Raw genomic sequence first — 14,101 nt, 5'->3', positions numbered from 1 at the left:
CCGCAGACATTACTGTGTCAAAATCCCAGAGTCTCTTCCGAAGCTTCTTCTGTCCGTCAAGTGGAACTCCAGAGACGAAGTATCACAGGTACGAGACGTTTTAACCGTCAGGACAGGTTCTTTAAACTTGTCCGTCACCTGCTCGTCCTCCCCCTCCTCAGATGTACTGCTTGTTGAAGGAGTGGCCCCTGATGGAGCCGGAGTCCGCTCTGGAGCTGTTGGACTGTAACTTTCCTGACCCGATGATCAGAGAGTTCGCTCTGCGCTGTCTGGTGAAAGGCCTGACGGACGATAAGCTGTCACAGTACCTGCTGCAGCTGGTCCAGGTACGTTTACTCCTCCTGTATAAGATCTGGTTTTAGTGTGTGAGGACATCTAACCTGAGAACAAACCTGAAGCTGTGATCATGTGTCTCCTGGTTCACGGTGGTGAGGCCTCACGAACCTCACTCTGACTTGTTTCGTGATAATTTCTCTTTAACTTGAATCTATCATTTCTTTTCATCTCCCTTTGAAACTTGAGTCTGGACAGAAGCTGAATCAACCAATCAACTTGCTTGATGCATGTGTGATGTGTGCACATCAGCACTTCTGTGACCACCAGTTACCCAGAACACCTTGCTTCATTGTGAGGAGAGGAACAGAAGATGTAGTCACACCATTCATTTTCTTACTCGATGTTCCAGACGTTCCTCTCCACTGCTTTGTCAGCTGGTGTTCAAGGGCCGATTGAGATATGAAGTTCCTCCAGTGAGTTCTGGCTCTTCTTCCAGTTGGACATGCTAAGTAAACGTCCAATGAGAGGCACCCAGGAGGATCTTGATTGGATGCCTGAACCACCTCAGCGTTGGTGTTTAGACGTGAATGAGCAGCTGTTCTACTCTGACCTCTGAATGGCCGACCTCGTTACTCTGATTTCACCCGCTTGTATTTGCGGTCTCAATCTTTCAGTCATTACTCAGAGCTAATGACCACAGATGAGGTTTGGAACATAACTCACAGTCGTGGTACAACAGCTGCATTACTGGAAACACCGCCCTGCCTGAGATCCTGTAACTCCTTCACTTGATTGTAGTGACACTTCGACTCTGTCCTGGCTGTGTCTGTATTAAACCCTAACCCTAACCCTAACCCTAACCCTAACCCTATTGACACAATGCTCACTGCTGATGATTCATGTTTTATTCACCGATGTTTTGTCTGATTCGATGAAACTGAATGTGAGAAAACTCTGCAGGTGTTAAAGTACGAGATGTACCTGGACAATCCTCTTGCACGTTTCCTGATTAAAAAAGCTCTGACCAATCAGAGAATTGGTCACTTTTTCTTCTGGCATCTCAAGTAAGTCACATGACCTCAGGAGTAAAGGGAAGTTTATGTGTTTCCTGTGCAGCTGGTGACTCATTTCCTCGGTGTTCTCAGGTCAGAGATGCACAACAAGACGGTGTCTCGTCGCTTCGGTCTGCTGCTGGAAGCTTTCTGCAGAGCCTGTGGGATGTACCTGAAACATCTGAACAGACAGGTGAGCACACCTGAACACATGAAGTCACTGTTAGCCCTGCTCTGATTGGTCAACGATGGCTCAGTTCTGTTTAAACTATGACTGAATGTGAAGCTTCTGCCAATAACAGTTGTGTGTGAGTTCAGGTGGAGGCCATGGACAAGCTGGTGAACCTGACGGACACATTGAAACAAGAAAAGAAGGACGAGACACAGAAAGTACAAACTGTCTTTCTTTCTCTGTAGAGTTACATGTGTCTGTGAACTGTGATTGGTTAATTGGGATGTATTGCTGTGCTGTGATTGGTTGTCAGACCCAGATGAAGTTCCTGGTCGAACACATGTCTCGACCTGATTACATGGAGGCTCTGCAGGGATTTGTGTCTCCTCTGAACCCTGTTCACCAGTTGGGAAACCTCAGGTAAACAACTAACAAAAGAAATAATAAACACCCAACCAAGAACCAAACAAAAAAACAACAAGCCAACAAGGAAACCAACCAACTAACCAAAGAACTAACATGTCTACAGAGGGTTTTTGGACGTCCTACTCGTCTTGACGTGCAGTGTGAAATGTGGACGTCAAGAATTCATGATAATCCGACTTGAACAGTTTTATTAGTTTAAATCAACAGAAATGTTCTGAAGTGTCTTTTCTCATTGAAGTTGAGACCTTATGATGTTATTGAGAATATAAAACGATAGAATGTGAGTGATGAACGTATCCACACGTCACAAACATATGACCTGTCATCAGAAGTCAAAGGTCAAATAAAGTGTGTGTGTCTTTAGGCTGGAGGAGTGTCGGATCATGTCCTCAGCAAAGCGCCCCCTGTGGTTGAACTGGGAGAACCCTGATATCATGTCCGAGCTGCTTTTCACCAACAACGAAATCATCTTTAAGAATGGAGACGGTATTTTGCCCTGCTAACAATTACTCTTCCTTCAATGGTGAATGCTAATGTTGTGAGTGCAGAATGCTGCAGGGGGTTGTGGGTAATGGAGTTTCTGGTCTGTGTGCTTCAGACCTGCGTCAGGACATGTTGACTCTGCAGATCATTAAGATCATGGAGAACATCTGGCAGAATCAGGGCCTGGACCTGCGGTGAGAAACTGTGACATCATCACTGATTGTGACATCATCACCCACCTGGCTAACTGTGTGTGTGTGTGTGTGTGTGTGTGTGTGTGTGTGTGTGTGTGTGTGTGTGTGTGTGTGTGTGTCTCTCAGCATGCTGCCGTACGGCTGCCTGTCCATTGGAGACTGTGTCGGTCTGATCGAGGTGGTGAAGAACAGTTTCACCATCATGCAGATCCAGTGTAAAGGAGGCCTGAAGGGGGCGCTGCAGTTCAACTCCAACACGCTGCACCACTGGATCAAAGACAAGAACCGAGGAGAGGCGTCAGTACCTGTCTGTCTGTCTGCGCTCTGATCATCTGCCTGTCTGTCTCTCTGTCTCATCACCTGTTTGTCTTTCAGGTATGACCGAGCCATCGACCTCTTCACCAGGTCGTGTGCAGGTTACTGTGTGGCCACCTTCATCCTGGGAATCGGAGACAGACACAACTCCAACATCATGGTGAAGGAGAACGGACAGGTGAGAGACAGACAGCTGAGACACAGACAGACACATAGGTGAGAGACAGACAGCTGAGACACAGACAGACACATAGGTGAGAGACAGACAGCTGAGACACAGACAGACACATAGGTGAGAGACAGACAGCTGAGACACAGAGAGACAGACAGACACTAAGGTGAAAGACAGACAGGTGAGAGACAGACAGCTGAGACACAGACAGACACAAAGGTGAGAGACAGACAGCTGAGACACAGAGAGACAGACAGACACTAAGGTGAAAGACGGACAGGTGAGAGACAGACAGCTGAGACACAGACAGACACATAGGTGAGAGACAGACAGCTGAGACACAGACAGACACATAGGTGAGAGACAGACACATAGTTAAGAGACAGACACAACTCCAACATCATGGTGAAGGAGAACGGACAGGTAAGAGACAGACAGCTGAGACACAGACAGACACATAGGTGAGAGACAGACAGCTGAGACACAGACAGACACATAGGTGAGAGACAGACACATAGTTAAGAGACAGACACAACTCCAACATCATGGTGAAGGAGAACGGACAGGTAAGAGACAGACAGCTGAGACACAGACAGACAGACAGATACACAGGTGAGAGACAGACACGTGTCACAAGTTACTTCAGAAATGCTTTCAAAAACCTGACATATCTTCCTCTTATTCTGTTCTTTCTACTCCTCTTCCTCCTCCTCCTCCTCCTATTTCTCGTCTTCTTCTTCTTTCTACTCCTCTTCCTCCTCCTCCAGCTGTTCCACATTGACTTCGGTCACTTCCTGGATCATAAGAAGAAGAAGTTTGGGTATAAGCGGGAGCGTGTCCCCTTCGTCCTGACGCAGGACTTCCTCATCGTCATCAGTAAAGGAATCCAGGAGTCGACAAAGACCAAGGAGTTCGACAGGTGTCGCCTGCACCTCTTCTGTCTGATGGTCCTGCTGTCTCACTCTCTGCCCGTCTCACTCTTTGTGTATCTGTCTCTCTGCCTGTGTGTCTCAGGTTTCAGGAAATGTGTTACAAAGCTTATCTCGCCATCCGTCAGCACGCCAGCCTCTTCATCAACCTCTTCTCCCTCCTCCTCGGCTGCGGGATGCCTGAGCTGCAGAGCTTTGATGACATCGCCTACCTGAGGAAGACCCTCGCTCTGGGTGAGAGAGAGAGAGAGAGAGACAGGGAGAGAGAGAGAGAGAGAGAGAGAGAGAGAGAGAGAGAGAGAGAGAGAGAGAGAGAGAGAGAGAGAGAGAGAGAGAGAGAGACACACACACAGAGAGAGAGAAGGAAAGAGAGAGAGAGAGAGTGAGAGTGTGAGAGAGAGAGAGAGAGAGAGAGAGAGAGAGAGAGACAGGGAGAGAGAGAGAGAGAGAGAGAGAGAGAGAGAGAGAGAGAGGGACCCAGTTTGTGGTATTCTGTCTCTTGCTCTAACACTTGCCTGTCTTTCAGAGAAGAGCCAGCAGGAGGCGCTGGAGTATTTCACCAAGCAGATGAACGATGCTCATCACGGAGGCTGGAGCACGAAGATGGACTGGATCTTCCACACCATCAGACACATGCCCAACGAACACTGAGTGTACATGTGTGTGTATATAATGTTAATTTATATACAACATACACTCATACGACACGTTACTGCACTATCGTCTTTGACGGTTATGAAACGTGATGAAGTTCAAACGTCACAATGATGTCTTGGTAGGATGGTTGTCATGGCAACGTGAATCTCAGGGTAGGAGGCGTGGCTAAAGACGGGGGGGGGATTTGACGTCTCAGTCGGTGCCACAGTTAGCATGTTAGCTCTGCTAGCTCAACACAGAGAGGTTTTTTAGCTGTAGCGTATGAATCAATCTTTATTGAGAAACTGTGACTTTATGAACCAGCTTTATTGAAACCAGCAGAATGAACACTGGTCACTTTCAGAGCAATATTACCCCAGTTACTGATCAATATTTACGACAATCAGGAGTTGTGACCAATAGGAAAGCAGTGTTGAACAGCTGTGGGCGGAGACAATATGATGAGGTCAGACCAAACTCACCAATTTCTAATCTGTCTCCCGCTGCTCAACTTAAATTCATGTGTTCAGTAAATATTTTTCTTCAAATTATGACTTTTTCACAAAACTTTAATCGTTAATTATCAAAAATTTGTCAAATTTTCTCTCAAAACTTTATTTCAAATTAAACATTTTATTTAGAAAGATTTCTTGTCTCAAAAACTTTTTTTTCTTTAATTACTGATTGATATTTGAAATATTTTTCATAAATTATGGTATTTATATAATTTCCTAATATCTTTATAAAATCTGAGAACTTTATTATCTATAAAATAAGTTTCTCAACAGATTACTTCATATTTTGGTAAGTTTTGACTGAATCAACATATCGTTGAGTTTTATCAGGGATCAGAGTCTAACGACAATCACGACCAATCAGCTGCTTGTTATTCTTCTGATAAGCAATGCTAGGCTAGTTAGCACTGGTGCACTCTAATTCACAGGTTTGTTAGCTAAACTATTGCACTGGAACAATGAATAGTAGTAAGTAGCTTTGGAGAGCGTAGCATAGAATAACTGGTTCCCTGCCCTATCAGCCTTTGGGGGTGGGGCCAGTTTGAGGTTTGTTTCTGCTCAGGTCAGAGGTCAGTATATGCCCCGCCCACTCTGTCAGTAACCATGACACTAGATTCAGCAACCTGAGCCATGCGGATCCACTTATTGATTAATGACATCATCAACTGTTTCTCATAGTGACTGAAGTGAGCAGATATGATGTGTTTGTTTCCATGTGATCAATATCGTTGATTGTTTTGTAAACTGATGAATTGATGATTGATGTAATGAACAAGGAACGTTTCTTAATGTCTACTGATGATTTGTTATAACTACTGATGATTTGTTATAACTACTGATGCTGTTGGATCCTCACTGAGGAGATTTTATTCAAAAGATATAAAATATAAAACTAATTCTGTTTGTCTCAACTCAGCTGATTTTCATTCTTTAATCTCTGCTGCCATCTACTGTGTCAAACAGGAAATACACATGTTCCCACACGAAACACTAATAGTCCCGAGCAGGCCTCCGTATTTACTGTTTCAAAATATCGCTCAGTTTTAGAAACGCGATTCAAAACCACTACGTTTGTCCTTTGTCTCTTTCCGTTGACTTTTGCTGCACATGCGCAGTGACGGCAGCGTTCAGCTCGACAGCCGCATGAGGAGGAAGAAAAGGAGGAAAACAAAGTGGAAGATTTAAAGTTTACAGAAAATTAAAGTGAGAATAACGAGGAGAGAAGCTGACGCAGAAGAGATGAACCTGCTCGAGCGGTAAGATTCACAGAGAACCGGAAGTTCAGCGGTGATGTAGCACATCGCTCCTAGCTAACAGTTAGCATCGACGGTAACTCAGAATCACCGACACAGTCCGAGTGGATCTAAACACTTTATAAACGAATTAGACATTTATAAACTTATATCTGAATCTAAACTAAAGATCCGCAAGTAGATGTTATTAGTCAGAGTCTAAATAACGTTTATTTGACTGTTTAATAACTGCAGTTGTTATCAGTCAGTTTAAATAAAGTTTATTTGACTATGTATATTTTACAATGCTTGTCTTTGTGTATATTCACGTGTATTCATGTTCTATATAAATGTTTTAATTTGTACTTATTTGTACTTATGTGTATATTTTTTAAATCGGTCTCTCTCTCTCTCTCTGTTTATATATATATATATATATAAAAACACTTTAGTATGTGCAGACTACTTCACATGTTTGTTTCCACACATGCTTCTAACACGTATTCGTCACAGAACCTGGAACATGAATATTTGAATGTTGATGTCACTTCCTGTTTATGAATCAGAGACGAGGACGACCAGGGGCTTTCTGAGAGTCTCCATGACGACGGCACCAACAACAACCACAACCGACACAAGGTTTGGATTTTAGTCTGAGTGTGTGTCTGTCTGCGTGTGTGTGGGTACGTGTGTCCCTGTGTGTTTGTGGGTCTGTGTGGGTCTGTGTGTGTGTACCTGCTTGTGTGTGTCATCATTACACAGTCTGTCATCATGAATCAAGGAGTAAAGATTTGAATAATAATCAATATAAAATCAAGAGCTAATCAATACGTTGTCTTCACTCCAGTGACATCATGTCTCCTTACATCTCGTTGTCGTCTACACAACATCTCATCTACACAACATCTCAACAACCAGTGAATTTCATTTGGTCTCAAAAGGAAGCGATTGGATTTTGGTGGTTTCTCGTAAACATTTATCTGCAAGTAGTTGTAACTTCAGGTCTGTCCATCTGTTCATTTATGAAGCACAAGTGATAATGAATCAGATTCACCTGCTTGGTGCAAGTTAAAGTAACAACTGGTGCAGTGCAGAAGCAAAATCAAGACCACCCCCAAAAGGGAATGGATCTGCATGTGGAGGCTACAGACAGCTGCTCTCTCCTGTTCTGCTAGTGTCCTTGTCACGACTGGTAGCATGAGGTGCTAACTGCTCCCTGATCAGTTCTCTGAAGAGTCTGGAGAAGCTGTTAAAACATTATGCTGCCTGTTACATCATCCACTAGACCGGTTTGGTGTTTTGTCACTGAGGATCTGGGGATGTATCCTTGGAGGGTGTCACAGACCTCCATGTCATAGCCCATGGTACCTTGACAGGTAACGGCAGATTGTCAGACCTACAGCTGGTGCAGTGGACCCTGGGTTCCTCCTGGTGCTGTGGACCCTGGGTTCCTCCTGGTGCTGTGGACCCTGGGTTCCTCCTGGTGTAGGACAATGCCCGGCCTCATGTGGCCAGATTCAAGATTCAAGATTTTTATTATCAATTGCACAACAATAACATTAAGTAGTCGCTGGCAATGAAATGCTTGAGTCACAGGTTCTCTTCTAGCAATGCTCAAGTAATTACCACCAAAAAAAATCTAATAGAAATAGTATAAAATAGAATAAAATAGAATATCAACATTTAAAATAAAAAATAAAATATATTTATCTAAATATATATATTTACAGATGAAGAGAGAAATAAAATAAAACAACAATAGTGCAAATATGTCACAGTGCTGGTTTGGTGGAGTTATTGCAGTTCAGAGGAGTTTAAGAGTCTTATGTCCTGGGGGATGAAACTGTCTCTGAGGTGCTGCCGGCCCGGTGCTGCGGTACCGTCGGCCAGACGGCAGCAGGAGAACAGTTCATGTCTGGGATGATGGAGGTCTTTAATGATCCGGCTGCTCTTCTTCCTGCACCGCTGGGTGTAGAGGTCCTCCATGGATGGTAGCTCTGTCCTGGTGATGTGCTGGGCAGACTGCACCACCCTCTGTAGAGCCTCACGGTTCAGGGCGGTGCAGCTGCCAGTCAGGAGGCTCTCTGTGGTGCACCTGTATCCTGGAGTCCATGTGGAGCCTCCACAGCCTGAAGGTCTTCCTGATGGAGTCTGTGTGATGGGTCCAGGTCAGGTCATCAGTGATGTGGACCCAGAGGAACCTGAAGCTGCTGACTCGCTCCAGTCCCGTTGATGGAGAGGGGGGCGTGTTCTTCTCCTCCTCTCTTCCTGTAGTCCACGATCAGCTCCTTCGTTTTGCTGACGTTGAGATGGAGGTTGTTGTCCTGGCACCAAGATGTCAGGGCTCTGACCTCCTCTCTGTAGACCTTCTCCTCGTGGCCGGGGATCAGGCCCATGATGGTGGTGTCATCAGCAGACTGGACGATGGTGTTGGAGCTGTGGGGGGGGGCACGCAGTCATGTGTGAACAGGGAGGACAGGAGAGGACTGAGGACCACCGGTGTTGAGAGTCAGGGTGGAGGACGTGGTGCTGCCGCTCCGCACCGCCTGTGGTCTGCCCGTCAGGAGGTTCAGGATCCAATCACAGAGGCCGATGTTGAGCCCAAGGTCTCTGAGCCTGGTGACGAGCTTCAGGGACATGATGGTGTTGAAGCTGAACTGAAGTCGATGAAGAGAATCCTCACATATGTGTCCCTCTGGTCCAGGTGGGACAGGGCAGTGTGGGGGAGGGGGGGGGGGGGGGAGGGCATCTGCAGTCGACCTATTTGACCTGTAGGCAAACTGAAGAGGGTCCAGAGAGTCAGGGAGGGAGGAGGTGATGAAGGGAGGGAGGAGGTGATGGAGGGAGGGAGGAGGTGATGAAGGGAGGGAGGAGGTGATGGAGGGAGGGAGGAGGTGATGTAGGGAGGGAGGAGGTGATGTAGGCAGGAAGGAGGTGATGAAGGGAGGGAGGAGGTGATGAAGGGAGGGAGGAGGTGATGGAGGGAGGGAGGAGGTGATGAAGGGAGGGAGGAGGTGATGGAGGGAGGGAGGAGGTGATGTAGGGAGGGAGGAGGTGATGGAGGGAGGGAGGAGGTGATGAAGGGAGGGAGGAGGTGATTAGGGCTGCCGTGATTCGTCGACGTCATCGATTACGTCGACGCGGAAAATGCGTCGACGCATTTTTTTTAAAAAAATTATGAATTTAACTTTTCGATTTCTAAAAGATTTCATTTCAATTCATTATAACAAATGTTCTTCTTTCAATATCCCTACGTAATTGCTGCTGGCATTACGTCAGTCGTTTTCGGCACCAGAGTCCGACTTGGTTCCGAAACGTTTCCAAAGACCCAAAGCTTCAAAAGTCTGGGAGTACTTCAACGCATCACCAAACGATAAGGTGGTTTGTAGACTGTGCAAACTTTCGATGGCATACCACAAAAGCACCGGCGCTGTGCACGAGCACCTGAAGAGAAAACACACCGGCGCTATTCTGGAGATGGACCGCCAGAAAAGGCAAAACCACCGTAAGTCGACTTTCACCGATGTCATTGGCCGATGTTTGTACATTTGTATTTGTGGTTAAACCGCTGGGCACGTGCCGCGGCTGGGGGAGCAGTCGCCCCGGGCGCTCTCCCCTCCGCAGCGCCGGAGGCTCGATGTGCGGCCCGCCTCAAGTTTTTTTTTTTGGGGGGGGGGGTCCTCGTTCACGGCAAGGTTTCCCTCTCTGGCTGTTCTGGCAAAGACTTATTTGTGTGTACCTGCCACATCAACACCTTCCGAGCGTCTCTTCTCCGCAGCTGGAAACATAGTTTCCAAGAAAAGAGCTAGCCTGAGTCCAGAGCATGTGGACATGCTGACATTCCTACATTATAACACACATGTCTAACTGACGTTAGAGTCGGATTTTGAGCTGGACACCATTCTTTATTATACTTTAAACATGTTGCACTTTGTTTAGTATGCAGACGTAACTTTTTTATTTTGATAAGGGGTTAAACTTTGATATCTTTTTGAGTTGCACTGCTGACTTAACTTATAAGCCCTCTTTTTTATTTATTTTTATCACGTTGGAGTTGCTAGTTTAAACCTACAGTTTTGCACTTTGATATTTGAGCCTGTTTACATTTTGTTTTGTGCTGCATTATATGATGACATACAGTTCGTTGTCAAAATAAAGTTAACTGAAATGAAATGGTCAATTTGATTTTTTCCGAGGAAAATTAGTCGTTTAGATTAATCGACTAATCGATAAAATAGTCGTCAGATTAATCGATAGAAAAATAGTCGTTAGTGGCAGCCCTAGAGGTGATGGAGGGAGGGAGGAGGTGATGGAGGGAGGGAGGAGGTGATGAAGGGAGGGAGGATGGAGGGAGGGAGGAGGTGATGGAGGGAGGGAGGAGGTGATGGAGGGAGGGAGGAGGTGATGAAGGGAGTGAGGATGGAGGGAGGGAGGAGGTGATGGAGGGAGGGAGGAGGTGATGGAGGGAGGGAGGAGGTGATGAAAGGAGGGAGGAGGTGATGAAAGGAGGGAGGAGGTGATGAAGGGAGGGAGGATGGAGGGAGGGAGGAGGTGATGGAGGGAGGGAGGAGGTGATGAAGGGAGGGAGGAGGTGATGAAGGGAGGGAGGAGGTGATGGAGGGAGGGAGGAGGTGATGAATGGAGGGAGGAGGTGATGAAGGGTTGGACCAGCCGCTCGAAGCTTCATGATGATGGAGGTGAGTGCTACTGGGCGGTAGTCATTCAGGCAGAGGAGTTTAGTTTTCTTGGGAACAGGGACAATGATGTCTTCTTGAGACATGTGAGGACAACAGACTGGAGCAGAGACAGGTTGAAGATGTCTGTGAACACATCAGCTGATCTGCACACACCTTGAGAGCTCGGCCAGGGGTCCCATCATGTCCAGGTGCATGGTGGGGGTTGATCCGGTTGAGAGATTTCCACACGTCTGCCCTGGATATGACGGGGGGGGCAGCGGTCCTCCAGGTTCTCTTCGATCTCCACAGTCTGGGAGTTACTCTCAAAGCATAACAAGTGTTCAGATCCTCTGGGAGAGATGCAGACACTACATCAGAACTACTGGTTTTTGACTTTGTAGTCTGTGATGGTTCTCAGTCCGGCCCACATGTTCCTGGTAGTGGAGCCCTTGTACTGGGACTCCACTTTGTGTGTCGCTGGTTCATTGATGACAAAGGCATTGATGCCATTGACTGGCCCTCTCATTCCCCTGACCTTAAACCAGTTGAGCACCTATGGGACGTGATGTATCGGTGCATCCAACGGTACCACCACAGACTGTGCAGGAGCTCTCTGATGAACCTCATAGAAAAGAAGTGCTGCTAATGGATGAACTGTCAGAATGTGTGTGAAGGTCGAACTGTAAAGAGCTTTGAGTGTCATCAAGACTAGAAAAGATCTTTATTAATACAAACCATGTCTGTCTGTCTGTCTGTCTCTCTCTCTCTCTCTCTCTCTCCCCCCCCCCATCTGTCTGTCTGTCAGACGGTGAGTCCAGCTGCAGGTGAACATCCTCTTCAGTACAACTACACCTTCTGGTTCAGTAGAAGAACTCCCAGTCGTCCAGCCAGTTCACAGAGCTACGAACAAAACATCAGGCAGATCGGAACTGTGGCATCGGTACACACACACACACACACACACACACACAGACACACACACACACACACACACACACACACACACACACACACGATGGTACAAACCCAGAACCACAAGAATCTTATCGCGTTTGAGAAAATTATCTTTGAAGAAATTCAGTATTTTCTTTCTGTATCAATGAGTGAATTTACTGATTCAGAACAATGAAAGAGTTTTTTTGGTCATCATGATATAATCAGATCGGTAGATCAATAATCAGTGTAATGCCCCCTGCTGGAGACTGTATGCATTGAAGTGTATTTTTCAAACACATTTACATTGTCATGTTGTGTGTTTGGTCACAAACAGACCTGGTCACTGATGATCAGTACGCACACTGTACTGTGTGTGTTTGTGTTGTTCAGGTGGAGCAGTTCTGGAAGTTTTACAGTCACCTCGTGCGACCAGGTGATCTGAGTGGACACAGCGACTTCCACTTGTTCAAGGAGGGAATCAAACCCATGTGGGAGGTAAGATTACACCACCTTCTAATCAATAACACGGACCTGATAACTGATGATCCATAATCCATTTGAACTAGTGTGGAGTACTGTAGTACTGTGGAGTACTGTAGTACTGTGGAGTACTGATGCTGTTAGTGATGCCATCATCACGTTACCAATGCAACCAGAAGAAGCTTCATTCATTTCCTGCATTCAAGCAGAAAGACTTCTACCGTGGTCAGATCAACAGGACCGCCTCTGTGTCGCTGATGCATTGTGGGATAAGTTTGTCTCCTCCCCCCCCCCAGGATGATTGTAACCGCAGCGGAGGAAAGTGGATCATTCGTCTGAGAAAAGGTCTCGCCAGTCGCTTCTGGGAAAACATCATCCTTGCTATGGTGGGCGAGCAGTTCATGGTGGGAGAGGAGGTCTGTGGAGCCGTGGTCTCTATACGCTTCCAGGTAAACTACTGCAGGAAGGGGCAGCCTTTAGCCCCCCCCCCCCCGTTGAGGCTAGGTCTCACCCATAGTGGCTGGGTTCGAGTCCCACCCGCGGGTTAGGGTTAGGGTTAGTCTTCCCCCACTCTCTGTCTGCTATATTATACTAGTATTGTAGTACTACACTGACAGTCAGGTGTCGAGTTGGACCTGATCTCAGACCTGTCTGTCTCTCACCTGTCTGTCTCCCATCTGTCTGTCCTTCAGGAGGACATCTTGTCGATCTGGAACAAAACGTCTAACGATCAGACGACGACGTCCAGAATCCGAGACACGTTGAGACGAGTCCTGAACCTTCCAGCCAACACCATCATGGAGTATAAGACTCACAACGACAGCCTCAGGTGGGAGTCAGAGTCACAGAAGCTCTTATTGATGTTAGTGATGATAGTTTATAAACATGAAGATTTAAAACGACAGAAAAACTTCTGTGATCATTAAAGACACAAAGTCACGGCTGTTGAGACCACCTCGTACTGATTCATGTGTTTGTGTTTCAGGGACAACTCGAGCTTCAGAAACACAAAGATTTCCCTCTGAAGACGTGTGTGTGTGTGTGTGTGTGTGTGTGTGTGTGTGTGTGTGTGTGTGTGTGTGTGTGTGTGTGTGTGTGTGTGTGTGTGTGTGTGTGTGTGTGTGTGTGTGTGTGTGTGTGTGTGTGTGTGTGTGTGTGTGACCTCAAAATAGTTTGTTTTGAACATACATATGTAAATGACCTGAGAAATAAAAAACAATATGAAACAATGTGTCATGTCCATGAATCCAATCATCAATACATGATAATCAGGTTCATTCATTAGTTACAGTAAGTAATTACAGGTTAGTTCTAACCGGTCAGTTTAGGGGGGTTGGTCTAATCCTGCCTCTATTCTTGGCTCTAGTCCAACTGAGCTCTGAGGATCAAACTAATCCACATCAGGATTAACTGAGCCAGCAACTAAACACTGTCACACACACACACACACACACTGACACACGTACACACTGACACACACACTTACAGTGATACAAATAAATTGTACGTTATTCAGATTAAAGTAGTTGGTTTTGATTAATTGGTTGTATTTAATCCGATTTAATTGTTTTACATTGTCAATATATAATCTAATATATTGTATATAA

At 46.1% G+C, this 14,101-nt stretch overlaps 2 protein-coding genes across 3 annotated transcripts in view; both read left to right on the top strand.

Annotated features, from left to right (window-relative positions):
• The window catches only part of zgc:158659 (uncharacterized protein LOC791141 homolog), a 25,121-nt gene extending 19,055 nt beyond the window's left edge, over positions 1-6,066 (top strand). Inside the window, exons 16-29 of one of the 2 annotated variants that reach the window (XM_053416420.1) lie at positions 7-88; positions 162-326; positions 1,237-1,340; positions 1,422-1,521; positions 1,647-1,718; positions 1,814-1,920; positions 2,291-2,412; positions 2,525-2,603; positions 2,730-2,900; positions 2,979-3,096; positions 3,858-4,009; positions 4,105-4,253; positions 4,546-4,689; positions 4,722-6,066. In XM_053416420.1, coding sequence (XP_053272395.1) covers positions 7-88; positions 162-326; positions 1,237-1,340; positions 1,422-1,521; positions 1,647-1,718; positions 1,814-1,920; positions 2,291-2,412; positions 2,525-2,603; positions 2,730-2,900; positions 2,979-3,096; positions 3,858-4,009; positions 4,105-4,253; positions 4,546-4,670 — 1,546 coding nt within the window. In that variant the 3' untranslated portion in view covers positions 4,671-4,689; positions 4,722-6,066. Of the gene's footprint in view, positions 1-6; positions 89-161; positions 327-1,236; positions 1,341-1,421; positions 1,522-1,646; positions 1,719-1,813; positions 1,921-2,290; positions 2,413-2,524; positions 2,604-2,729; positions 2,901-2,978; positions 3,097-3,857; positions 4,010-4,104; positions 4,254-4,545 lie in introns of both variants that reach the window. The other variant, XM_053416419.1, reaches the window with a different exon arrangement.
• A 194-nt stretch (positions 6,067-6,260) lies between these two features.
• Positions 6,261-13,723, top strand: eif4e2rs1 (eukaryotic translation initiation factor 4E family member 2 related sequence 1). The gene is made up of 7 exons (XM_053416133.1): positions 6,261-6,426; positions 6,969-7,041; positions 11,884-12,018; positions 12,405-12,509; positions 12,791-12,943; positions 13,187-13,323; positions 13,480-13,723. Exons 1-7 carry the CDS (start codon positions 6,410-6,412, stop codon positions 13,517-13,519), a joined length of 660 nt encoding a protein of 219 aa, XP_053272108.1. The 5' UTR covers positions 6,261-6,409; the 3' UTR covers positions 13,520-13,723.
• The last annotated feature ends 378 nt before the right edge of the window (positions 13,724-14,101 follow it).

Source organism: Pleuronectes platessa, chromosome 23 (assembly GCF_947347685.1).
Source record: "Pleuronectes platessa chromosome 23, fPlePla1.1, whole genome shotgun sequence".
Lineage (NCBI taxonomy): Eukaryota > Metazoa > Chordata > Actinopteri > Pleuronectiformes > Pleuronectidae > Pleuronectes > Pleuronectes platessa.
Note: the sequence above shows the minus strand (reverse complement) of the source record. Positions and strands in the feature narration are given on the sequence as shown.

Coding starts and splice junctions, on each gene's coding strand:
- eif4e2rs1 (XM_053416133.1), top strand. Junction 7,042..11,883: donor ACAACCACAACCGACACAAG/GTTTGGATTTTA, acceptor TCTGTCTGTCAG/ACGGTGAGTCCAGCTGCAGG. Junction 13,324..13,479: donor ACTCACAACGACAGCCTCAG/GTGGGAGTCAGA, acceptor TTTGTGTTTCAG/GGACAACTCGAGCTTCAGAA.